At 35.2% G+C, this 26,286-nt stretch overlaps 1 protein-coding gene across 13 annotated transcripts in view; it reads right to left on the reverse strand.

Moving 5' to 3' along the window:
• LOC129792486 (phosphatase and actin regulator 4A) overlaps positions 1–26,286 on the reverse strand; it is a 147,180-nt gene that overhangs the window by 13,198 nt on the left and 107,696 nt on the right. For all 13 annotated transcript variants that reach the window (XM_055831574.1, XM_055831571.1, XM_055831576.1 and 10 more), the window contains 3 exons: positions 5,021–5,224; positions 3,257–3,574; positions 392–674 (listed from right to left, as the gene is read on the reverse strand). In XM_055831574.1, the coding sequence (XP_055687549.1) occupies positions 392–674; positions 3,257–3,574; positions 5,021–5,224 (805 nt within the window). The remainder of the gene's footprint in view (positions 1–391; positions 675–3,256; positions 3,575–5,020; positions 5,225–26,286) is intronic.

The raw sequence follows: 26,286 nt of genomic DNA on the forward strand, positions 1-26,286 counted from the left end.
TTTCAAATTGATTTTAGTAATAAGAAAAAATCACTAAATTCCGTTAAAATTGTAAAAATTCCTCTTAAAAGGAATAAATGTTATTAAACAAAAAAAAATATTTTCACCATCACCAATGTTTAGTAGTAGCTATTACCCAAAAAAAGGAGTATACTTATCTAACAATTTTAGTTAAATAAAGTACCTTTAATTGGTACTTGTTCATCGTGTTCGTTGAAATTAATTGACTTTGGTGTAAATGAAGTTAAGTGGTCTAATTTGAAGGGAGGGAAGTTTAACTTGAAAGAATTTCAAACCAACACCACAAATTTAATTTATTTTAACTCTCCAAGTGAACTACGAAGAAGAAGAGGTGTTTAAAGTTAGCCCCAAAGTTCTCTTTTATACTCACTTGAGTGATGAATTATTCTCTTGGCGCACAACCAGTGGGCGGTTGTTGCTGTTGTTGTCCTGTGTTGGTGTACCCGGACTCGATCCTGTCGATGTTGCTGCATTCATCGCACCTGCCCCACCGCTGGCCTTCTTCTTCAGTGCCGACTTGAGGGGAACGGCATTGAAGAGGGGCTCCTTGGCGGGAATTTCTTCCACACGCCCCGTATCGATGTTTGGATTTGGTTGATGGAAAATATACTCATCGTCCGAATCTAAATCCTCCCCATCGAGTTCATCTTGATCTGTTGAATGAGAGATATTCAGCACCATTACAAAGTTTCCCGGGGTAGAAAAAAAAACTTGGCAAAATGGATACCCTTTTCGGAGGGACGGGGGAGAGATTTTGATATGTTTTAGCACTCTCTTTGCCTAGAGCAATATGTCCTTTTGTTTCAAGAAGGATTCTTGCACGCAAAGGGTTTGTCCCCTTTCAAGGCTTTTACGTGTGTGCGTGTATGTGGTGGGAGTGTTTTCTCACACAAAAAAGTGCCAAAAAATTGGAAATTAAATTATTTAATAGAAAAGTTACAAAATAAAATAGACCGGGAGATAAATTAGTTACGTAACTCTGGTTGAGAGAATAAAATTCTTAGCACGTTTAAGGGATTTTTCTTAATTTTATGCATAAACTCCTTGAGCATCCCTTTGTTTATGTCACGTCTGTGGGAAGAAAGTTCGGAAGAAAAATATTTTCTTATTCTTTCTACAGCAGAGTCAATGGAAAAGTTCCGCACGCGTTCTAAGTCATCACCTCAAGGCCATGAAATTAAATTGCCACCATTTAATCCAAAGGTGTGAATGGAATTTATTCTTTAGAAGCACAAGGAAAAGTCTACAAGGAAAAGACTTAAGTTTTGAAGATGATTTTACTTTTTAGCTAAATATTTTATGATAAAAAACTAATTAATTTATTGTATTGATTTGTATTTTAGTAGTGAATTTTGATCTACTCTATAATGATTCAAAAATTAAATATTTTAACGAAAAAAATGTTCAAAAGAGCTAAAACATTTAAAACTAATAATAAATTATAAAAAATTCGTTAAATTTAGGGATAGATTCTGATATAAATCTTTTCTTTTCTTTACAATTCGTCAGTTATAAAATTTTCGGTATTTTGTGAAAAATCTTATAAGATTTTGACATTTTACATCTTTATTCAATCGGAATTTTCAAGAAAAATTACTCTTCCAAGGCTCTTTAAAGTTCCTTTTGACTGTTTTCTAGTTTACTAGTTTACTAATTCGATGTTTTTTCTTTATAAAACGACAATGGAAAGATTTAAAAACTCCATCTGTCAAAATCTTCCAACATTAGAAAAAAAAAAAGATTTTTATCAGAATCGACCCCTTAGAATAAAAAAAAAGCCCAAAGTTCTTTAAAATCTTTGTAAATTCTTTAAATTCTTTGTAAACAAAAATTGTTTAATCAATTCAAAATTAGTTAATTCAAAATAAACCAGAGTTGTACAAATATTTGCAGACAGAACATTTTTCAACGATCGCCTTTATTTTATTTATTTTTTGATCTTTTATTAGAGTCTTGCAATGTGTGTGTGTATATTTTTGCATTTTAATTGTGGCAATGTGAAAAAATCGTGTTTTATTTATTTATCAACTAATAAAAAGTGAGAAATAAATAAAGAAAAAAGAATAAACACAAGTGATCTAATTTTAGAATTTTATTCACTCACAAAATTAAATTCAACCACCCCACCCCCTTTCCAAATTTAAATTAAAAATCTGTGAGAGATACCAAATAGCAGTGTTATGTAAATTAAAAAAAAAAAAGAAGTGATTTAGTGCATTTTGGTGACTTTCACATTAGAATTTATGTTTAATTTGTTTTTTTTTTATGTATACAGTCACTTTAACATACATGTTAGGCATTTCAGATTTTGGCGTTTGCAGATTGCTAGCTTCAGTTCCATGCTAAAATAGCTTACTAAATTCGGGGAAAAAAAGAATGGGAGAAAGAAAAGAAAAGATTTTTTTTCAAGATGTTGTAACATTTAGATTAAAAAAAAAAGAAACGAATTCACTTAAAAACTATTATTAATTGAATTGTTTTTCATTTCATAGCTCTAGAAAAAGGATGACTTTGAAATAAAGGAATTTAAATTAGATGAATGTATTGAAATCATTTCAAGTGGAAACGTGATGAAAATCTAAAATGAAATGCATTTTCGCAAAGTTTTCCAATTGAACTTCTTTTATTCCCCCCATTTGCTTTCACATTTTACAACAATTTGAATTTTGTATGAGCCAGCTCTTACCAGCGAAAAAAAAGGAGCGAGCAGAATTTAATTGAAAACTTGCAATCAATTCTCCTTGAGACATTTTATTATATAGCACTGATTTAGCTGTGGTGTACACACCATGAGAGAAAGAATGAGACGATCGTGAGGAAATAAATCACGAGATTTTCTCAAGTGCCAAGTTGAATGCGGAAATGAGAGTGCCTCACTGTAAGTGTGTATGATGAAAGGGATAGATTGCACAGGGGGTGGCTATCTTCATCCACATTTTTTCTCTTTTTCACAAAAGAAGGTTTCAAAATACACTTTTCCTGGCTTTTCATTGTTGGCAACACTTTCAAAAAAAAAAAAAGAAAGAGATATTTCAAGTATTTAAACGGTTTAAGCAATCTTTTAAACTAAAAGAGAAAAAAGCCTCAAAAGGACTTTCGTTACTTTTGTGTTCTTTAAGCTTAAATTTTAAATGTTTTAACGAGCAAATAAAGCCCTTTTCACACGAGATAGACACCCCCGCTAAATTTTTTTTGCACAACATGACGATAGAGTTTTAATGAAGTCATCACTCACCGTCGTAATCATAGTCTGCCATTTCCAATTGTGCGTTGTGTATGCCGCCAACGGCGTTCAAGCTGCTGTTGGCACCGCCGTGCATTTGCGCACCCGGCCCATGCGGCCGACTAGCTATCAATGGGGAATTCGGCGTGCAGAACATCGGCGGCGGTGGGATCGGTCCAATCTCAGACACAGGAATCGGTGGTTCTGGCAACTCAGACAGGAGTATATGGGCCGACAATTGCTGCTGTTGCCCATCAACTGATGGTGTCTGTTGCTGTCCCGACGGTGGAGGAGTCGGACCACGCATCACACCCTGCTGCTGATCTCGGTCTGATGCAAAAAGTTATTATGTTTAAAGTCTCTAATATAATTTTATTTTTCTAATAATATTATTTGCTGAAAAAGCTGGAGAAACTTTCAAAAGTACCGTAAAGTATGGTAAAGGAGTTAATCCGTTCTTCTATGGAAAATTCCCCATTAGAGCAAACATATCTTTCTATTTTCTACTGAGATCAGGGGCCGTATTCTCTAAGAGTGAAATATTCTCGTAATAAACTCGCGAAGAATTTTTGCAGGGAAAAAGTGAGGAAAAACTTCACGTGAGCATGATCCTCTAAGAAAAATAATGCATCTTTGATAAACTCCCGTAAGATTTTCCCGGTTTTCACGTTTCTTTTAAAGCGCTAAAGTATTCAGGAGTTTATCACGGGAGTTTTTCACTCTTAGAGAATTTATGCCCAGAGCATGAATTCTCTAATAGTGAAAAACTCCCGTGATAAACTCCTGAAGGCTTTAGCGCTTTAAAGAAACATAAAAACCGGGAAAATCTTACGGGAGTTTATCGCGGATGCATTATTTTTCTTAGAGGATCATGCTCACATGAAGTTTTCCTCTCTTTTTTCCTGCAAAAAGCCTTCGGGAGTTTATCACGAGAGTTTTTCAATCTTAGAGAATTCATGCCCAGGTGTAAAAAATCGGCAATTTGCTTTAATATGGAGTGGCATCACTATATTGTTTGTAATTTTTTTTCAATACATGAAACATTCACGCTCATGTTTCATCCGTTGTTGTATTTTTAACTCCATCTATTTTCAATACCTTTTAAACATAAAAAGCTGCTAAGAGAGGTTAGGAAATTTCAGTTACTTATGCTTCAAAGATGATTTTGCTATGCTACATTCTTTGGGTTATACGTAAAACTAAACGTGAAACATTTTATTTTCCTTTATTTTTACTCAATTTAATTGTGTTTCCAAGTTAGAACTCCATTAAATTCAAGCAGAAGAGGACAAATAAGGCATTTTGCCTTAAGAATTTCCTTTGAAATCATCCATAGAATAAATATCGTGATAAAAATTGAGCATGTTTCAAGGTTTCTATGTTTCACGTGGTCGCAAAGGGGTTCAATAGATTCTAGACGTTTTAAAGATGGCCCCCATTCAGATTCTTTTGGAACATTGAAATAATAATTTAAGTAATTCCGCATAATGAAATTTATCATTGTTTGTAGCAAACCCTTAAAAGCAATAATATGGCTGGAGTCCGCCATATTGAAACAAGTCAAAGCGGCCATTTTAAACATAAAATACAAAGCAAATTACTTTTTGTGCCCCTGTGCACAGGGGCAGATAAATATCAAAGAGAGAGTATTGGGCTTGCTTTTTCTATTTTCTAACACTTTGAGTAATTAAAACGATTTAAAATAAAATTGTTTAAATTCATCAGCTAAATGCGTGCCTTTACAGCAAATATTCGTAATTACAAAAGTAAACTTACAGTGATCCCCGTGGCAGAAAACTATCCTCCGCGAAAGCTTTGTGGGACCCAGAGAATTTGGACGCTCTGGTTTGTTATTGTCACCATTCCCACCGCTATTCCCATTGCCACCCGGTGGTAGCGGTCCAGAACATGGTTGTTCTATGCTCGGGGAGAGAGCACTGTTGCCACCGGCATTAACGTCAGTCTTCTCTTTCCTCGGTTCTGCAATAAAACAAAAGGCGAAAACATTTTCATTAAAAATACATTCTTTCGCTGAGAAAATAAATTCGTTTTCTTCTCTTAACGCACAACAAGAAAGAAAAAAAAGATAATATAAGGAGGAGAGTTCTGCAATGTTCAAATGATTTCACCGTTGAGACGTATAAAACACAACAAATTCATTCACGAGGAAATTTCCATTCACAAAACTTTTACACCCTGCTTTCCTCATTAATTTTACATCATTACACCCACACATGAGTCGTATGGAAATTTTATAAATTTCATCGTGAAAAATACGCAGCGGGGGAATTTGATGAAATATTGTGAAAATAAATGTGTTGAAGGAAAATTTATACAAACTTGATGGAATTTTTGCGTTAACATTGAAGACATTTAAATATTTTATGAAATGTAGTGAGAGAGAAATGTTTCTACTCTCTGTTCCTATTTACATTTTATTAATAGGTTAGCGCCACTGACATTAACCTTTTAATCAAAATGTCATCAGTTCAAATCCCACTCATGATCAGATTTTTTTTTCATCAATTCTGTGAGCTTTTAATCTTTCCTTCAGGGGGAAAAATGTTCTATTTTATTTTCTATAGTTTTTTGGAGCTAGCAAAAAAGGATTTTTGAGAAGAAAAATACAAAACAATCATTTCCCAATAATTTCAATGTGAAATGTTTGCTCTTCTCCCGGTTTTTGCCGAGATTTATTTGGCGATTTTCTATTTGACATTTCCTCTCCATTTACTCATGAGAAATTCATCCCATAACTCTCGTAAGTTTTTCTCCCAACCTTTTTATCTTCATCTCACTGCGATTCCCAACTTGTCCATTACCACTTTCCACGCGCTTGAACTTGGGCGCTATTGACGTGAGCTTTTTTTGTATTCTGCGTTATATTTTCTTTCACGTGTAGGAGAAGCAAAAAAAATTCAATGATATGGGGCATAACATAGCCCATTGCTTACATAGACGACGTCACCGTCAGACGCTCTTGTGAGTCCAACAAGTGACGCCAACAGGCGGGAATCATTAATTATATTTTTACACTCATTCTACGTTCCTCCGGACTTTCGTATTGCTTCCCTACAGTACCCCAGTTTTACTTATAGGAAAAATATTCGATGAACACGCCAAATGACGTTGACTTTTGCGCCATTCCCCTTGTTAGACCGGAACTTGCTATGTATAGGAGTGAGAAAAATTCCTATACATGGTACATAGCACATGGTGGTGCCAGAGCTTATTTCCAAAGAGCGGAAACTTATTATTTACTTAATTAATTTTTGCCTTCTTCACCCAACAAAAGTGTCCAATACTTGGAATTATATGTCCAATTCTATTGAATTTAATTGAATTTTTCCTTTCCACATCTTCCTTCACATATCAATCGAACATTTTAACCAAGATTTCTCCAAGATTGGCCTCTTTCGCACGTCACCGCATAGCCCTTCGTCTGTCAAACCATTTTAACCCATGGAGGCATTTCCTCTGCAATCGAACCCTTCAGTGTTGTGAAGGGTTATTGAGTGTGAAATGTAATGTGCGGAGCTTTTGAAACTTTGAAAAGAGACTTTAGAGTAGGTGCTTAAACAACTTGTTTATGGACTATTTAATTGGGTCATTGTACTTGAGTTTTATTACCGGAAATAAAAGGCTAAATTGGGGTTGAAATTCCTTCTTCCCACTTTTTGGAAGCTGAAGAGTTTATTTGTTTTTAATAAACAAAAAAGTTTATATTGAAAATGTTTTAAAGAAGTTTTTTATTTCAATAAAATTTAAAGCTTATCTTGTTGTTGCAGCTTTTTCGTTAGAAAACAACAAAAGGAACTTTTTTCTAATTTTGAGGGCATTTTAAAATTTTCCATGTTGAATTTCCTATCTCTTTTAGGACCTGATGTAAATCTGAAAATATGAAAAACGGAAAAGGAATGAAAAGTTCCGTTATATTTTGGATATTTTCCTGAAAATTAAGACTTTCTGAAGAAGTTCGTTTTGTCTAAATTTTAAAGCAATATCGAACAAACTATTTAAAAAAAAAAGGTTAAAAAATCTAAAACTTTGAGCAAAATAAAAAATATTCATTTCATGCCTGGTAACCATCAGGTCATTCAGTATTTCATCCTTTCTGCACACTGTTTATCCATTTCCCACAGAGTTGTCAGTACCACTGTCTGATTGTGGTTTCAGTCACGCGGGTGGAAAATCTTCAGATATATTACTCACACCCACAGGAGGACTTTTCCTCTCTACCACAAATCCACCACGAAGGGGGGAGGCGAAATGCCAGCCAGAAGGTATGCAAGGGAAAAAAAACGTGAGGAATACGAAGAAATGGATGAACCCATATCAAAAGTCCTCATGGATCATTTTTGGTCGCTACCTCGTGGCATAGCCCCACCACCCCTGTGAAACTCTACGCTAAAATGTATAAATCAAAGTGACAAAAATTCAACATCAGTGCTGAAATACAAAGTAATGCGTACCAAGATAAAAAACATTGAGAATTTTCAGCTGTGCTGGTACCACCAACACCCCCTTTTGAATACTAAAAGATATGCGCGTGAAGAGAAACAATTTAATATTTATGTGTAATTTCTTTTTGGCAAGAGGTTGGCGGTAAGTAGCACTAGAAGAATTCAGGAAGAATGCGAGAGTCTTGCCTGGGGCTATCACGCACTTTAGCCCCGGCTGTCGCCCACAGAATCCCACCCTCAATATAGAAATCCATTACATTAAATGACAATATAACGATCCTTCTTCTACACAAGACCAAGGTTCTTGCTGGTCACTCCCCACATCCCATCCTACGCCCAAGGAGAACAACACCACGTGGACTGTGTAAGAGACCCCAGGATGTGTGTGGGGCTCATATATAGCCCACCCGAATGAAGGAGCGAGGTTTGCTTGATGGAGGAGAGAAAAGCAATTTCGCCCAGAAATATGGTGTGTCTTTATTACTTGCCGCCATACACACATTCTCCCACCCCCCACCATCCCCCTCAAACACTTTTTTCCCATCTCCATACATACATAGCACCCCAATGAAAATGGAGTGTCATGTGAGTGATTTTGGAGTTTACTTAACTTGTGATTGTCACTGCGAGACATTCATGATAAAGAGAGGACTTTTGTCCATCAACCAGGCGCCACCGTGTCTCACCCTACCCAGGACGAATTGTCGTTATATGCGAAAGTTAAACGCAATTCCAGGAGATTTTCCTCCATTCCATCTTCTCTGTTGTTTGCCCAACTCGAGACGGAATTCAATTTAATATTTTTATGTGCTTGCACGTAATCTTTATCAAAAGTAAACTTACATATTACCATTTATGGTGACTATATAAAGTCTTTTTATCAGAAGAAAACTGGATGGAATATATTACTAATTATGGTTTTGACTCATTAAATAGAAAGGTTTTCCTCAAGATAAAAGGCAAAGTGTGGTCGAATTAGAAGGTGCTAAAAGAGTCAGTTGAATAGGCTTCATTCGACTGCTAAGTCCGACTTAAGTTTTCTAAGCTAGGCTTAAGGTTTTCTAAACAAGACTTTAGTTTCTTAAGCTAGGTCATAGTCCTTTGAGCTAGGCATAAACTTCTTAAGTTAGGCTTACGATCTTTCAAGCTAGACCTAAGTTTTTTTTTAAAGCTGAGTCTGTGTTCTTTAATGTTAGGCTTAAGATTTTTAGTTCCGGCCTAATCAGAGATTGATGCGTTTTTGGATTATTCTAACGAATTTAAATCCGCGAAGATGAATAGGTTAATATTTTGATCTTTTACGGATATCCATATTGGTAAAATCTTTATAAACATGCGTCCATTCCCAACTAAGCCTGACCTAATCTAAGATCTTAAAAGAATGATCTTAAAGAAATAAAAGGAATACTTTCAAAATTTAAATTTTACTTAAGAAATTAACTGAATTCCAATCTATGAAAATGATCAAAATCAGGCAAGTAAAATCGAGTATATGTTTGGTTTCCGATTTATTATTCAAGCAGCAAATTAACTAAATAATTAAGCCGATTTTTAAGTTTGTAATACGGACAGAATGATTAGAATTCATAGCCCCTACAAGATACTAACATCTTACACTTCTACCTATTATTGGAACCGCAGTACAGAAAAAAAATATTTAAACTTTTTTTTGTAAGATGGCTGATTTGATCACATAATTTTTTTATCATATAAATTCGTGCTTATCCAAGTTTTAATTTAATCAATTTGATTTTACGTCTTAGGTGCCCTTTCGAATAAATTTTACATTTTATCTCCCATATTCCCCACAGAACTATTATAGTAAATTTTTGTCCTTTACAACGAAACATCACTGTACGCAAGTATATTGAGTAATTTGTTGCATCATCTGCCTGGCTTTTGTGCTTGGATAAAGTGCTTTCAATGTTGGAAATATGTGTATTAGGGTAAATTGGTATTAGCATCTGAAATTCGAAATATCGCAGATGGTCCATCATTAAGATGATACCAGAGTCATTAAGGAAATTAGTGCTAGCAGACAATGTTCTGCAAGACTAATAAGTGTATCGAAATCATTATGCTAACACACCACAAATAATGCCTTTTGCGCTATTTGCTTAAATTATGTGAAGGAAAGATAAGACAAGGAGTTGGGGGTTTATGCTAAAAATCTGTTACAAATGGGGCCGTATTCTGCGACCAAGAAATCCTTGAAATCTTTGAAATTTGTCTGAAATTTGAAGGATTTGAAGGATTTCTTGGTTGCTCATTAGGACTGAAAAATTGAAATATCGCCGATTTTTACTTAAGGTTTAAAAAGAAATAAGAAATTGTAAGAAAATCAAAAAATCAGAGAAAAGATTTAAATTTTAATCTAGACTCTCATCCATCATAATAATTTTCTTTATATCACAGATTTACTTCCAATATATTCTTAAATATTCTTTAGTTTCTTTTTTTTAATTAAAATTTCCTCATTAGCACCCCAGAAAGAGTTTTCAATGGAAAGTGAAAATGTTGTCGGAATTAGATATCCCTTTTAAGCAGGATCTAACACCATTGTAAATTCTAAAAGCCATGGAGGATGGTAAATAAATTAACTGGATGTGTAATTATCATTATGAGTCGTGGGAGGATTTCCTCCTCTTTGGACGTCACTTAATACGACCCAAGGTGTATTCCCTCTCTGTGGGATATTGGATTAATTCACTATCATGGCTGAGCTTTAAATTAAATGGAGAAAAATGTGGGGGTGGTGGTGGGAGAGGAAAAGGAAATGGAGATGGGAGTGAAATGTGTTGTTTCCCCAGTACGGATGTGGTTTTGGAAAATTCTACAGATTAGATTTACGTGTCGGGGAATGCGGGGTGTGGGTGTGGGTTAGAGATTGGGCGATGGATGTTTAGACCTTGTGTACAATATGCGAAAGATGCGGGAAATCGTCTCATTATTTATGTATGAATACTACCCCCGAGTGGGGTGTGGGTGTGGTGCAAATTCTTCGGGGGTTATTATGTACAGAAGCTGGTGTGAAACTTTTGCATGGGGCATGCGGGGGGGTGGATGATGTACGAATTGTAATTTATGATGGTGCCCCCTTCTGTGAAACTGCGAGAGAACCTCATGAAGGGTGGTGTGAGCAAAAGAGTCACACATTTTCCCCATTGATGGGTATAATGGTGTGAAAATTGTAAGTATAGATCATGCTAAAGCAACCCGAAAATATCTCCAACATTTACATACACCATGTACCATATCGCAACAAGCCAAAGATGAGGAGCTTTTTAGGCTATGTAGGTATTGTTGAGAATGAGCTTGTGGGAGGATGGGGATGTTAATGAATAGGAAGCCACTTGAAATTGAAAAGTCTCACTCCCTTATCGTTCATTATATTCTTTTCAAGATCACGAAGTCATGCGAGGGTGATTTTCTTCACTTCCCTCTCTCCCCCGTTCTCCAAAAAAACTTTATCTCTCCTCTTCTTTTGTTTGGCATTTGCAAAGGAGATAATGCGAGAAGTATACCCCCCCCCCATCACACGGAGGATGGGGGTGTGCAGAGAAGAACCTCCATCTAAAAGGCAAATAACACAAAATACGCGACTAACGAAATTTAATTTGTGTGTATTTTCATTTTTCGCGCATTGCTCTTCACGGTAGCGGAAGTACATTGTTGTAAATGATGGGATGTGTGGGTGTAATGATGGAACCCCAAAAGAGTATACTCCTCAAAAGCAGAGAAGGTATAAGATGCAAGGAACGACTCTCTCGAATTTTCAAGTACAAACTTCCCCAAAAATCATATTTTCTCCTCTTTTTTTTTCGCGTAAATGGCAAAAGTAAATTTTGCAATGGCAATTCAAGTTACTTCTTCCGCCTCGTGATGGCTTATTGATTTTTCTCATCCATTAAATTCTTTTTTCTTCCTCTTACATCTTCCGTAACACTCGTTGGTTTAGCTTGATGACTTCTGTAGTGTTTTCTCCATTTCATCCCTCCTTGACTTGTCCGCCCCCCTCTCCATCCACCCAACGCTCAAGTCAAATTCAAATCTTATCGAGGAGTGGGTAATCGAATTAAATTAGTAGCAGCATGGATGATGAAAAAGGGATTATAAGCTGAATTTAAGGACATTAAATAATTTTAAATGAAAAAAATGTACGATGAGTGTTTCTGAAGGAAGAATCACGGTGCGTGAAATTACAAAAAAAAGAAAATGAAAGAATAGAATTTGATTTTCTTCCTTCAACAAGAAATGTAAGATATCTGCAATATGACATATTTTATATTATTCCACCACATTCATCCATATGCGAGGGTGGAAGTGATGCAGAAATATGTCACAGTGAATTTATGATGAATTTATTTAAATCCACTCCAACTCCTTGAACCCTGCTTTGAAGTTTATATACGTACCTACTATTTTAAAATCAATATTTTATTAATAGTTTTGGAATTTATTAGTTATGAATGCAATAACTAAAACCCCCATTGAATCAATATTGTCTTTTATTAAAATTTAAATTGGCACACAATATTGTGTTTCAAGGAAAGTCACGGAGTAGATCAATCAATTAAGATAAAATTAATTGAAAGACTCTAATATAGGAAGAATCCTCTACTAATAGGTTTCTCCTATGTGCTAAGGGATAGAATCTAATCATATTGTGAACTTGGAGACTCTCTAACTTATTTTTAATTCATATTTTAATCAATAAATTTACTTTCAATCTTGTTTAATGATTTCTTGGGTTCTTCCAAGATTATTTGGCAAGGAGTGTTAATCTGTCGAATATTTTGATAGCGAATCTTCTGTATTTGGCAAATAATCCGAATATTTCCTTCAGATAAAACCATTTTGCTAAAAACCAAATAACTTTTATCAAACTGGATTTAGTACTTTTGAGGCTTCCAATTTAGTACTTTTAAGGTGTAAATTTACTACTTATGAGACTTAAATTTAGTACTTTCTAAGCACTCTTAGTTTTAAGGCTTGAATCTAGTATTTTTTAAGCTTGAATTTAGTAGTTTAACGGATTAAATTTGCTACTTTCGAGGCTTGAATTTAGTACTTTTGAGGCATAAATTTAGTTGTTTTTAGCCTTGGCTTAACCTTGATTTAGATTTAAATTTAAATTTAGTCGTTTTTAGGCTTGAGTTAAGCTAGAATTTTGGCTTGAGTTATAACTAGAATTTAGTACTTTACAGGCTTGAATTTTGTACTAAAAATAAGACGTGTTTGTCTACCAAGTAGTTTGATTTCTTTGCGAATCATTTGAATACTTCCGTCAAATTATTAAAATGCGTTCAAGTTCCAAAAGCATTGCTTCCAATGTTCTTATAAACTCTCAACATTTTAATCTAAGAACCATAAAAAAATAGTTCAGAAGCTTAAATTTGACGAATAATAAATAAATAAAAATGAATATGGTGTAAAAGAAATTGTCTTGCAATTTGTCACAATATTTCCCTTTCCCTCAATGAAAAGAAATATATATTTTGTATATTTTGCTCACAAATAATTTTTTCATTTAGAAAAGAATATCTCAATATGATTTTTACAGCAACAAGAAAAAAAAGAAATCTCATTTCAATCCTTTTGTGAAAAATTCATAGCCACATGATGGCAAACATTTCCCTTGGGGTCATTGATTTAGAATACAACAATCATGTAATGGCATTGGGTTTACCGAATGTTGTATGATAATTTTACTGGGATGAACAACATCAACGCCAATGTGTCACTCTCATGAGACATCTCCCCCCACGGTAAATTATGCTCCATGTTTTTGGGGAGGGAGAGGATGCGGAGAGGAGGAATGGGAAAGGATAGAAGAGCACTTTTCATTTATTTTCGACAAGATAGAAAATCACCCACACACACACACACACACAATTGATTGTAGGGAAGCTCTTGAATGACTTCAATGACGAGATCATGGCAAGGTCTCGACGCCTGCGTGTAGTGCTTGAATTTGTAAAATGGGCCAGAGAGATGCTGTGAAGGGGGAGCTTCGAAGTGGAGTGTGCGAGTGGGAAATTTGGGGAATAATAGTGCAACAATCTATCCTTTTTGCACTCCCTGTTGCACAACTTGCATGGAGTTTTCATGGTGCATGGAGGTCAAATATTGAAAATTTGTCAAAGCGGAAATATCCTTGATTCTCATGGTAACTTCCTTGGACAATTGTTCCCAGTACACACATAACAATGTAACCTCGAAAGCAGGAGAAGAGCTTGTGCAGGCTCTTCTTACTCCTTTTTTCTCCATGGGATTTTCCATGTGAATCGCCTTCAAATCACAGTGGATTACAGTAAAATGTGAAAAGTGGAGCTTTTATCCTTTTCATCCCCCAAACCATTTTCTCTCTCTCCAATTCTCATGAAAAGCTCTGTGTATTTGTAAAATGCATTATATGGTAGTTTTAGTAAGACGATTAAATGTTGTTTTTCCCCCATTTAATCCCAACTCTATCAAAACTCTTTTAAATATTTCTATATAACTCTTGATTCTATATGGCAGTGATTTTTCCAATATGTCGAGTGGCTTTTAAAGGTTCCAATTTCGAATATTGCATTTCCCCTCCTAAAGCCCCCTCCCCCAAAATTGCATTCTGTGAAAGAGTCCAGAAAGGAATTTCCATTCGTATGTGCACTTTATTGATTTTTCAACTCACATAAATTTCCACGGGGGCGGATGATTCGTTATGGTGACGTCAAGAGAGCCCAGGACCAATTGCAAAAATTTTCCCTTCACAAACATTCCCCACAACAATCCTTGGATGGAATATAAAATGAATTTAAATATGGGCGTGTAATTTGGGCTTTTAATACTTTCCTATTTGTTGTAATTTGAGGCATTTTTTTCTGTTAATTTGATACCTTGACCTTAGCCTCTACTTGTGTGTCCTCTAACACACACCGCATGTTGCGCAAATGGTTTACATTTTGTGAAAGGAATTTTTCCGCAGACATTTTTGCGGGTTATATTTTTAATGATGCTCGGCTCAAAATGAAATGTGTTTTAGTGGACATTTTAGATGAATGAGTCAGAAGAGGAGGATTGAAAGGAAACAATTGATGAATATCTAAACATTGGTGAATTTTTATGTGTGCTCACTCAGACGGAGTTTTAGCCATTTTGGAACACTAGAAGCATTCAAAAATTCACAAATATTGTATTTAGGAAGATTTCAGTTTATATATTAATAAGTTTAAGTGCTATAGTTGAATTTTCTATCTCTTAAATAGTTGAAAATATACAATGAAGAAACAAAAAGAAGTAGAAAAAAATTAGTAGTAGACTCATTAGTAGTTTGACATTGCTTTTTTAATGTTTGACGTTTCTTTTCTAACGTTGGACTTTCTTTTCTAGTGTTTGACTTTCTGGTTTAACTTTCGATTTTTCTTTTCTAGCAATTGACAATTTTTTCCAACGTTTGATTTCGTTTTCAAACATGTAATGGTTTTTTGAACGTGTGACGTATCTTTTCAAATCTTATCGTATCTTTTTTTTCTTGACAATTTTTTTCGAACTTTTGATGTTTCTTTTGACGATTTTTTCAACATTTGATTTCCCTGTCTATAGTTAAATGTTCTTGATGATTTTTTGACGTTTAACGTTTATTTTCAAATGTTTGACTTTCTTTATGATGATTCACGTTTCTTGTTAAGGGTTTGACGTTTCTCTTCTTACGTTTGACTTTATTTCTAACGTTTATTTTCCTTTGATAAAGATTCAAGTTGTTTGATGATTTTCTTTCACATTTAATGTTTTTTTTTTAGTTTTGATTACTTTTAATGTTCCTTTTCTAACGTTTGACGCTTATCAAACCCTTCGAATGTTTTTTATAATATTAAACCTTTCAACTTTTTTTTTATAACTTCAAAGTCAGAGCTTTCACATGGCAGGATCGTATCAATATATAGATTAGCCAACACAATGTGGAGCTTTTGAAAGCTTCCCATTATTCGAATCTACTAAATTAATTAATTAGCTTGTTTTCAGCTCACTTCCCACAATAATTTTCAATTTATTGCATTATCTGGCTTGTGCAAAATTCTAGATACGAGAATAGCTGATACAAATAAATTTAGAATGAAAATATTTTATTTGTTTTGAGAAACTTTCTCTTGTGACTCACAGGAACCATAAAATGGATTTACCTTATCATGAGCTATATAGTGTTTTTGTGGTCGTATTTTGGCATTTATTTAGTACTCAAACGCAAAATGAAGAAAATCATCAGTGTGAGAGATATGTTGTGGGCAAATTGCCAAATTCTTGTGTTAGTTAGTCAGAGAATTGTTTTGGGCTCTTTTCACACTTTGCGGGGAAAATGTCGTCAAAATATGATGAGAGAGCTTGACTTTGCAAAGGCCATGTCCAAATTTTGATGTTGATGCTTTCTCCTGTATTTTTGCTTTTATCTTTCCCACTATATGCGCTCTATTGTTCCTGCATACGTGCTCTTCATAAAAAGGATGAAGTGGAATAAATTTTGTTTCACTTTTCTCATTTTATCTCTTTGGAACTTTTTTCTTGCATTTCTCCGTGATGCATTTTCAACCCTTGTTTATGTCCTTGTAAAATGAAGGGAGTGGATCAAGTTGATAGGGAGCTTTACAGAAGCTATTGTTCGACAATTTTCTTGATGAACTACAGTGGAAAATCCACTATGAGGATTTTTCGTGTATGTGCCTCTTGTACTGGGGGTGTGGTGTGGTGAAGTTGAACAATGATGAGGCATTTTGGTATTCAAACCTCGTCCAGAGGAAGCTTCAATTCCATACAATCCACGATTCGCTTTTCTCTGTGTCCTCTTCCACTTTGTGGAGCTTTTCCCACATCTAATGCTATTTCCTCTCTCAAACCAGGAAGCCCCAAAATTTTTTTTTTCCAAGCACCAAGGGGTGGTCGGATAAAAAGGGGGAAGAGCACGGGTGCCGTATTACATGTGAAAAGAGTGAGAAAAATATCCATGGGTTCAATTTGAATTTGAATGAAGACATTTTTTCCATATCGACATATAAAATGCAAAACATCGCATCCGAGAATGAAATCGATATAAAAAAAACGGGGAAAACTTTGTATATAACCATCTTTCGGTGGAAATAAATATACCTACAAATAAGCAGGTGGAAGGATCTTTTTGCTTTACCATTTCCTTTTTACAACCACACTACAGTTTCGAGAGAAAAAAATATTTCTTTGCCAACAAACAATGCCAAGGGAATATTAAGATGTTTTTTATGGGTACCAATTGAGAGAGATAACACCCGTAAAATCATATGCGGAAATTGAATTTTCTCTCTTTCAATGAAGCCCTTGTTTTGTAACTCTATTGGGTTTGACTTTTCTACTAGTCAACATTGGTGTATTAATAGAAAATTCGAGAATTGGCAGAACTTAGAGGCAACTTGATGAATTTAATGTGATTTATGTTCACGTGCTAGTTTAGGTCTTTCATAAATCTCACTCAAGTTAACTATATTGATGAAGACTTGTTTGAAAAGTTTCCTAAAAATGTAGAGAAATGTTGAATTTTATATTTTCCATTCAGGTCACAACAACATTTACCTCTCCCCTTTTTAATTTTTCATTTTCCCCCCTAAAACGTCCTACTTTCCCGTATCCTTTTTGCATACCGTTGTGAATGTAATATAAATAATCTGTCGCAAATTAATTTAATTACTTCTGCCTTTGTTTATTGAAATTTTACGCAAGAACAAAGACAGAAGTTAATTTCGTGTCTCTCCACATAGATCAAGCGGGAGAAAATGGATATTTTTTTGACACAAAAGTAAATAAACGATGTTTAAACTTAGGCCTCTTGACGTGTTGATGGAAGGAAAGTTTTCCATTTTCAAACTCAAAATTACATATCTGTTCTCACTGTGAGTGAGAACTTTCTTCCCTCGTCTCAACTAAAGCAATATAGAGATATTTTAGTGGTCCCCAAGTATTCATTACACTTTAATGTGAGTTTTCTTGCCAAAATTGCCTACCATAATACCACCTTGGTGGCGATAAATGTTGGATTTTTTCTTCTCCACGTGCGTGTTTTATTTTACTTTTTTTTTACATCTCCTCCCTCCCTCTTGGGAGATAGAGGAAAAGACAAATATAAAGTTTTCTTGGGCTTGCCTTGTACCTTGAAATGCCCATCAAAGTAAAATCCATGCAGTATCTTCAGTGGTCTCTCCACTGATCCCCATTCCGACGAAGATTGAATGTGACCCAAATTCCCTTATTTTTTCAGAATGAGGGAAGGGCCTAAGTGATAAATTCATTGGCGGGCGTATTGGAGCTAAATATTGCCTTCTTTTGGAGCTACTTAGTCACATGGGAAACGGGGTACTCCATACTTATCACGTACAGGAAACCTCCCATCAAGTAATTGGGATTTTGTGGTAATATAAGAAGTGAATAGAACACACACACACACATTGGGACTTATTTGATTATTATCCACATGAGAAAATATTGTTTGAGGATGCTGCGTGTATGTAATTACTTCCTTTTTGATCTACAACTTCTCTTGGTAATCTAATTGTGTGTATATATTTTTCCAAGAAAATCTTTGACAACATTTATAAATTCATTTCTTGCCATTTTCTTGTTAAATCTTCCATATGAAGCCCATAAGAGTTTCTAAAGAAAATAATAATAGAGTTTTACATAGCTAGGATATAAGGTGAAATTTACTAGTCAGACAGTCTTAATATTTCTTAAATTCCCGAAAGTTTTCTCGATTTTTTTAAGCAAAACGTAAAATTTCTAAAGTTAGGTTAAATCGAGCTAAACGTTAGATTTTATTATGGCCAAAAACGAGCAGGAAAATTATTTATTTAGTCCGATTGAGCCGAACTTATAAAATCTTAAGTTTTTCTTAAGAAATCTTAAGAAAACTTACGGGAATTTAACAAATCTGAAAAGTTGTTGTAAAATTTTGGCAAAGAGAAAAACAAAGAATTTGTTGCTCAGGAAATTAGTCAGAATGATGTTTGAATAAATCTGGAAAAGTAATTTCCTTAAAAATCCGACTAAAGAAAGAAATAAAATGTCAAAATCTTATAAGATTTTTCCCAGAATACACAAAAATCTTATAATTATATCGAAATCTACCCCGTTCTAAATAAAACTAAGAAATTTTAAGACTGTCTGACTTTATTAGTATCACTATAGTGAATTTCACCATAGTCTGCATAATGTCCTTTGTGGAAAGGTCTTTATTCACATTATATTTGTGCCATAAAAAAACTTTAACATTCATCCTAATTTTTCAATTAATTTTTTTTTATTAATTTAGTTGCAAAGCCGGGGAGCTTTCCAAAAAGCAACCCCTCAATTCAAAAAGCTCTTCTTGACATTTTCCAGCGACGTCTCGCTCGATTTCTTTGTAAAATTTTTAAACTTTGGGTGAAATTCCCCATTCAGACAGTCTTAAGAATTCTTAAGATTTTTTAAGTTTTCTAAACTTTTCTTAAGAAATCTTACGGTTTTCTTAAAAAATCTTTAGTTTTTCTTAAGAAATCTTAAGTTTTTCTTAAGAAATCTTAACTTTTGTTAAGAAATCTTAAGTTTTTCTTAAGAATTCTTAAGATTTCTTAAGACTGTCTGAATGGTGAATTTCACCCTTTGTTAGTTCATTTAGTGGAAATGTGATTGCAACTACTAACTAACAAAACTTTTATGAAATTCAACGAAAGAAAAAGTTAATTTCCACAGCTTTCCCAGGTAAAACAACTTTGCAAAAAAAAGGGGCTGAGCGAGCAGAGAGGGCTGAGATTAAAAATTGAAGGTAAACATCCCACACTTTGTACAACAAGCTTCACTTTGCTAAAGCCATCTATTTCAGAGACACACAGTGCGAGATCCTCTAGATGAGGAAGCTTTTGGTTTATCTGGTAGAGCGCAAAAGATGGGTAAAGGTGGGAAAAAAAAACATTCTCTTGGGGAGTTTCCGTAAATCTTGATTGCCTTTCCCACAATTTCCTTCTTTCAATTTCTCATTCGTACACAGAAGTCCATAACTGGCTTTTTTTCTCTCTATATATATTATACATCTTCCCACACCCCTGTGCCCATATCTGCCTGACTCTTCTCAGCATCAGCCCCCACGTGGGCGTCACTCCTGTTCTGTTACTTTTTTTTCTACCTCCTTTCGCCACATCACTCAAGTCTCTTTATTTTTCATCCACCTTCCTGTCCCTTTCTCGTCGTGATTGACAGACACACGAAAGAAGAACGTTTCAGGGGAAAGTGATGTGTGACAAAGAGAGTATCCCGAAATTAATGAGGAAAACTATTTTCTCCCCAATTAATTGTGTGATTAAATTTAGAAAATCGGTGTCAAATCGTATATCGACATTAGGCAGCACAAATTGGCGAAATTCCACATTCATGTCGCATTTGAGATAATTCTTCGCAGGATTAGATGCGGTGACTTTTTTTCTCTCTCTCCTCAACGGGGAGGAAAATATTCAGATATAAATAAAAATTCTATACGACATTTATAGCGCACCGTCGTGGAAAAGCTGCTGTGTGGGGGATTCGCACGAGGAACTACACCACGCGCGGGGAAAAATTACATTTTTTTGGCGCTTTTGCAAATTGTTAATAATACCTAATAATAATAATAATAAAATGCGTAGACCACAGTGGAATTTGGACCGAAAATTTTTTGGGCTCATATGTTTGTTTTTTTTTGCACGAATATTTGGGGAACGTGGAATTTTTTTTGTGCCATGACAACACATTAAAGATGCGTGGATTGGGGACAACAACCGCCCAATATTAATTGGTCACCCTCCATTCTCAAAATAAACCCCGCGCGGGAAGCCAATAAAACATTTAATTCAGCCACTCCTCGAGAATGGAATAATTAAGACGTGTGCAGATTTATGGACACAACAACAAAACTATAATACTGATGATTGATTTACAAGCACTTTATTGTGCGTTTTAATACACGCAAATATTTTTATTCGGGAGGGAGGATAATCCGCATGAAAAGCCAGAGGGAAAATATATAGGAAAATTCCATATGAGATTTGTGATGTTATATGCTTTGCAGCTATTCCGTTTTACTCTTTGGAAAATTCTTGCCATTCCTGCGTTAATGTTTAATTTTAGAAAGACTTTCAGGACTTCCTTTAACCCATTAAGGACCGTAAGGAATTCTATGGGTTAAATTTACTGTTGAAAATAATTTTTGGGGAGATTTTTAAAGCTCAAACTAAACATTTTTGGTTAAAAATCCTGAAATTTTCGGGTTATGGTCCTTCCTGATCCTGTGAATCCTTTGTGAAGTCCTTTTCTGATCTCAAAATGTTCAGTAATCAGACAAGACTTAATCCTAGATTGGTTCTAGCTTAAATTAATGTGAGAACTAATTTTTTTTTCGAAGTTGGGGGAGTGAAACACAGAATTAAAAAAATATGACGTTTCGGAGACGTATGCCTTATTACTCAGGTATTGAGACAGTGACCAAGAACCCCCCAAATATTCAATACCTGAAGAAAGAGGCATACATCTCCGAAACGTTGTATTAATTAAAAGCAAGGAATAGGACAGAACAGGTTCTTAAATGCTTAAAGGGAGTCAAAGAGGTTGAGCCTTAGCTGCAAAGTTCTGTTAAATAGAGTCAATCTCTATCTGAAATAGTCTTAAAATAAATATATCACCATGACATCTCTGTAATTTCATTAATCACATTATAGAGGATGAATTACCATCAATTTACAGCAACCTAAAAATAAATACCTTTCTATTGTGTCTAAATTGGAACTCTCCTTAAATTAGTCATTCTTGGAAAACATAAGGGATGTTTTTGTGGCATTTAAGGTGAACTTTATGCTATACACAAGGCAGAGTATAAAAGCAGATTTTCTCAAGTACTCAGCAGCTGGAAGATTACAAAGTTAATTGGCAGACTGATGGAAATTTAAGGACTGCACGCTATTTTCTCAGTTATTCGCTCTGACACAAAGAGGGGGGTGCGCCCCTATTGCGATATGCTGGTGCGGCGGAAAAGACGTTGAGACGTCGTCAGTGGAACGTGCTCAAATTGTTCTATGGGATTTTTCACCTTAAGGAAGGTTTTTTGGTGGGGAGGGATGGAGAACAAGCGTTGAGAGGTTACACAGCATCCCTCCCGTATGAAGGACCAAAGAAGTCAAGCATGTGCGTTGCGGAGGGAGAAAGAAAAGTCTCTCACAAGGTCGCTCACCTTTTTTCTTAACGGTGGATGGGCGTTTATAGTTGGGTGGCCTAAAGGCGGCCGGTGGAGTGATCGGTGGTGCTGGGATTGAATCCCAACAGGGCACCACATTCGGTTGCTGATCACTGCCATACAATTCAAGGTGTTGCCTCTCGCAGCGACGCCGTCGTCGTACGCCGCCTGATTGGGGGGCAAATGGTTTCATTGCCGTTAATACGTCACTCATTTTTTTTCTTTTCTTTTTCCACAAAACGAAAAATTCTTTTCTCTTTCAACTACTTTTGGTCCAACAAAATTTTCAATAAAGCACACAATAAATTAAACAAAAAAATAAAAGTCTCGTGAGCAGCTTGTATGGCACTCACACTCTATTTTCTCATAATAGGAAACCAAAGTCACTACGTAAATGTTGCTGTGTCTTCTACAAGAAATCAACATAAATAAAATTTCTGTGCTCGTGCATTTGTGGTAGAAATGAGAAAATCAGAAAATAAAATTTCCATATACAAAGAAAATTCGATTTTCAAGAGGGTGGAAATTTTGTTACACAGAAAAAAATTAAGTTTGAGCTTGAAATTGACTTTTGTTAGGACTTGCAGAAGTCTGAATGTAGAAAATATGTAGTTTTTGGTTTCTAAAATTTTTCCTACTTTTCAATGGATGTCGTTTAAGAATAATAATTTTTATTCATTGAAAAAATATTTAGTCAGACTTAAGTTAGAATCTAACACGAGTTAGACTAAAACTAGAACTCAGTAAGTCAATTTCCCTGAAAAATCTACAATTTTTCTTTAAAAATGTGAAATTATTTAAAATAAAATATATTACAGATTACTTTGCCTCTACCAACGAGTAGGTAGAAACTTTCCAAAATTTCAACTTTAAGAAATGCGATTCAGACTTCCCCAAGTCTACAATGCGGACAAATTTTTCTCTGTGTATTGTGTGAGATTTAAGTTTCAATTTGTAAAATTGAATTTGTCTTAGCAATAACTCCACATTATTTATTGCCCGAAACTTCCGCCCCTTCTTGAGAACAGATTGAAGATAGAAAACAAGTATAAAAGAATAATGTAACGATTGAAAATTAGCTAACAAAATAAAAGAAACAGAGATCAATTGAGAAAAAAACGTCTCTTCTTATAAATCAATTTACTTGAAGCCATCTGTTAGTGCTGCCAATTTGTGAAAAGTAACACAACACGTCTCAATTAAATTTATAACATCCCAAATGGTTGAGGGAAAAAAATCTCTTTGATATTTTCCTTAGTCCTTCTGTTCAATGCTAAAAATTCATCAAGTTGTCAGATAGCATTGACACACATTTTGAATTTTAATAAATTCCTCAAAAGTTGTCTCTGATCTTTATTATTATGTAAATAATTTATATTGCAATGCAATTAAAGTCCGGGATTTTATTTAATTGTTTTGATCTTTTAAATCTCTTGGCGCTTAATGCAACAACACTGTGCCATTTTCAAAACTATTTTATGTAGTTTAGTTGTTTAATGTAAATTGTCGCAATTCCTTCCTTGCGGCGCCTCAAATTGATAAAATTTATTTTTAAACACGAAGGAATTATTTTTATTTTAAATTTGGGATTTAAATGAAAAATCACAAAATTGAGCAAAATTTATTTTCTAATGTAGATTTCGGGACAAGAATGAAACTGATGCCGAAAAAATTTGGGGGGAGAAAAAAGTGTTTGAGAGTCGTTCAAAATGAAGCGACCCAGAAGGATTGGGGAGCTCTATTGTATCTCACTCACAACTTGAGCACTCAAAGTACAGACTGATACTGAATGGACCAAACGAATGCGATGCTGCCGATGCGGATGGAAAGTCACATCGAGATGCCTTTTTCATCTGCGTCGCGACGAGCAAGACGGCAATATGCGCCGACGTTTTGAGTCGTGGGAAATTCTTTAGCTTATGGTGTTACTCTCGCAAACTTTACTCATCTGATAAATATAGAATTAAATTTTCAAGGATTCCTTGCAGCATCTCACTCACTCTCGGGCTGCGGTGGAAGTTCAGGAGCATCTCCCGCAGTCCTCGGGTACCAAACTATTGATCGCTCCCTACCGGTGCGCTACACACACACTTGAGTACATCACACGTCCGACAGATTGCGATTCAAGTTCACTAATTTCCGCTCCTGTCCAAATACAAAAACCACCCCCGCTCCCCATTTACATCACTTCACCCACCCACCGCAAAAAGGGAGAGAAGAGATCCGCAATCCATCGAACGACACCAACAATGGCATTTCAAGTAACTTACAACCCCCACATGAACTTGAAAGTTGAATAGAGAAACATCGAACAGGTTGTTCTCATACGCCCTTGTGTCTGCCTGCCCCGAAGCAATTTTCCAAATTTTTACCACCCCCTGTGTCACCGCAAATGGGATGTTCTTTTGCCACTTTTCCCCTCGATGGAATAAATGTATGTTGTCAACATTTACACAAAACAGCCTTTTCGATGCTTTTGCCTCACAAAAAAAGAGAGAGCCTTTGAACCTAAAAGTGCTTGGGAAACTACTTTTTCCATTGAAAAAAACCAAAAGGAAATTTATAAATCAGTTCGAATGGAAAATTAAATTGTAGGAGAGGGCGGGGTTAAAATGGTCTTATTTTTATTAAATTATTTTTTAATGGGTGGTCCAAAGATTGTGAGTCATGGAAAAGACTTTTCTTATTTACGCTTAAGTTTAGGGCTTGAATTTTCCTCTTCCTCAGGCCTGAAAGATTATTTCAGTTCTAGGGTTAGCACTACATTGTCTCACTAACCAATACTCTTGTAGGCCCGAGGAAGAAGGAAATCCAAGTCTCCGAAACCTCTCAATAAATAAATCCGCTAAAATAAGAGAAAGGTTTTCCCGTGATTCACAGTCTTTGATAACTTCTTTTTGTGATTTCAATTAATAAAATTTATGCGAAATTCTAAACAAAACAAATTATAAATTTTCTTTTTGTTTAAAAAAAAATATAAATTAGGTAATTGAGGCATCTTGATGTCCTCACACTAGCCCTTAACGCCCTTAACCCCTTCTATTTGTTAAAAATATTCCAGTAATCATAATCTACTAAGCTGCGAAATGTGCGAAATTATGGTAAAAAGCCCCGTTATCTCCTAAAATATTCCACACTACAAACAAGACATTGAAATCATGTCAGGTAGAGAAACTATTTCAGCTGAATATGTCTTGAAATATAACTACCTACTTATTAGAATCCTTGGAAAATCACGTTCTCGCAGGTAAATTTAGATTAATTAATCTTATGCAAATTATTATCATGCTGTTGGAATTTTGGAAAGTTTCCAAATAAATCACACTGAAAACTCACTTTAAAACTCATTTTGTTTTATGCAAAACTTTGAGAAAATTTGACACAAACTAACCCCCATTTTCGGACATTGGCTTCTGAATTTTATTAGTCACCACCCATACCCTTTTGAGGGGGATCTGAGGGAAAATTTATTGAAAGACCAAATTAGATTCGTGATTAGCGGAAATTCATCAAAATCCCACCGAGGGAGTAATAAAACTTGTTGAATAAAGATCTACCATCTATCGATATATAATTACTAGTCAACCCGAGCCCCCAATCACGTGTGAGCAAACTCCATTTTAAGATATAAAAGGGGGCGTATATTAGTTGGGGGGATGAATAATACGGTACCCCGAAAAATTTTTAAAATAAAAAAATCCCGTTGCCTGACCCTTCAGCAGGTAGAAAATGGGAAAAAAATCAATTTTTCTGTGGGGGCGCTATAAAGGGGGGAGGGGGCGGAATCCTATATAGCGCTTGCAACTCGTATTGACCCCCTCTACCCCCATACCAAATTTCATCAAGATCGGCCCAGCCGTTTCGGAGGAGTTCATGTGCCACAGACAAACAAACATTTCAGCTTTATATATTAAGATGTGTAGACGCCTTTTCTCTCTCACACACACACACATTTACAGCTTATGCACATTAATCAAAAAGTCCAAAACTCCTAATATATGTATGTATACATATATAATTTAATGAGCTTTAGTGTGGGTGCACGATACAAAAGCTTCTCAACTGAAGCATGTAAAGTAAGAACAAGTTAAGCAAAAACCCCGCAAAATTCATCATCTTCGGGAGGACTGGTTGGGATGGGGGACGATGGGAGAAAACTTTGTCATGTATTCAATATTCATAGCCAAAAAGCACACTCCCAATTTTAATCCATCTCTCTCAGTAAAATCAATCAATCCTTGTTTCACCACACCCACCCAGAGAAGAAAAAGCCCATCCCTTTTGCGGGAAGACGCATCTCCTTTTCCCAATAAAAAAAACCAGCTAGAACGTCGATACACGTC

This window comes from Lutzomyia longipalpis, chromosome 3, assembly GCF_024334085.1.
Source record: "Lutzomyia longipalpis isolate SR_M1_2022 chromosome 3, ASM2433408v1".
Taxonomy (NCBI): domain Eukaryota; kingdom Metazoa; phylum Arthropoda; class Insecta; order Diptera; family Psychodidae; genus Lutzomyia; species Lutzomyia longipalpis.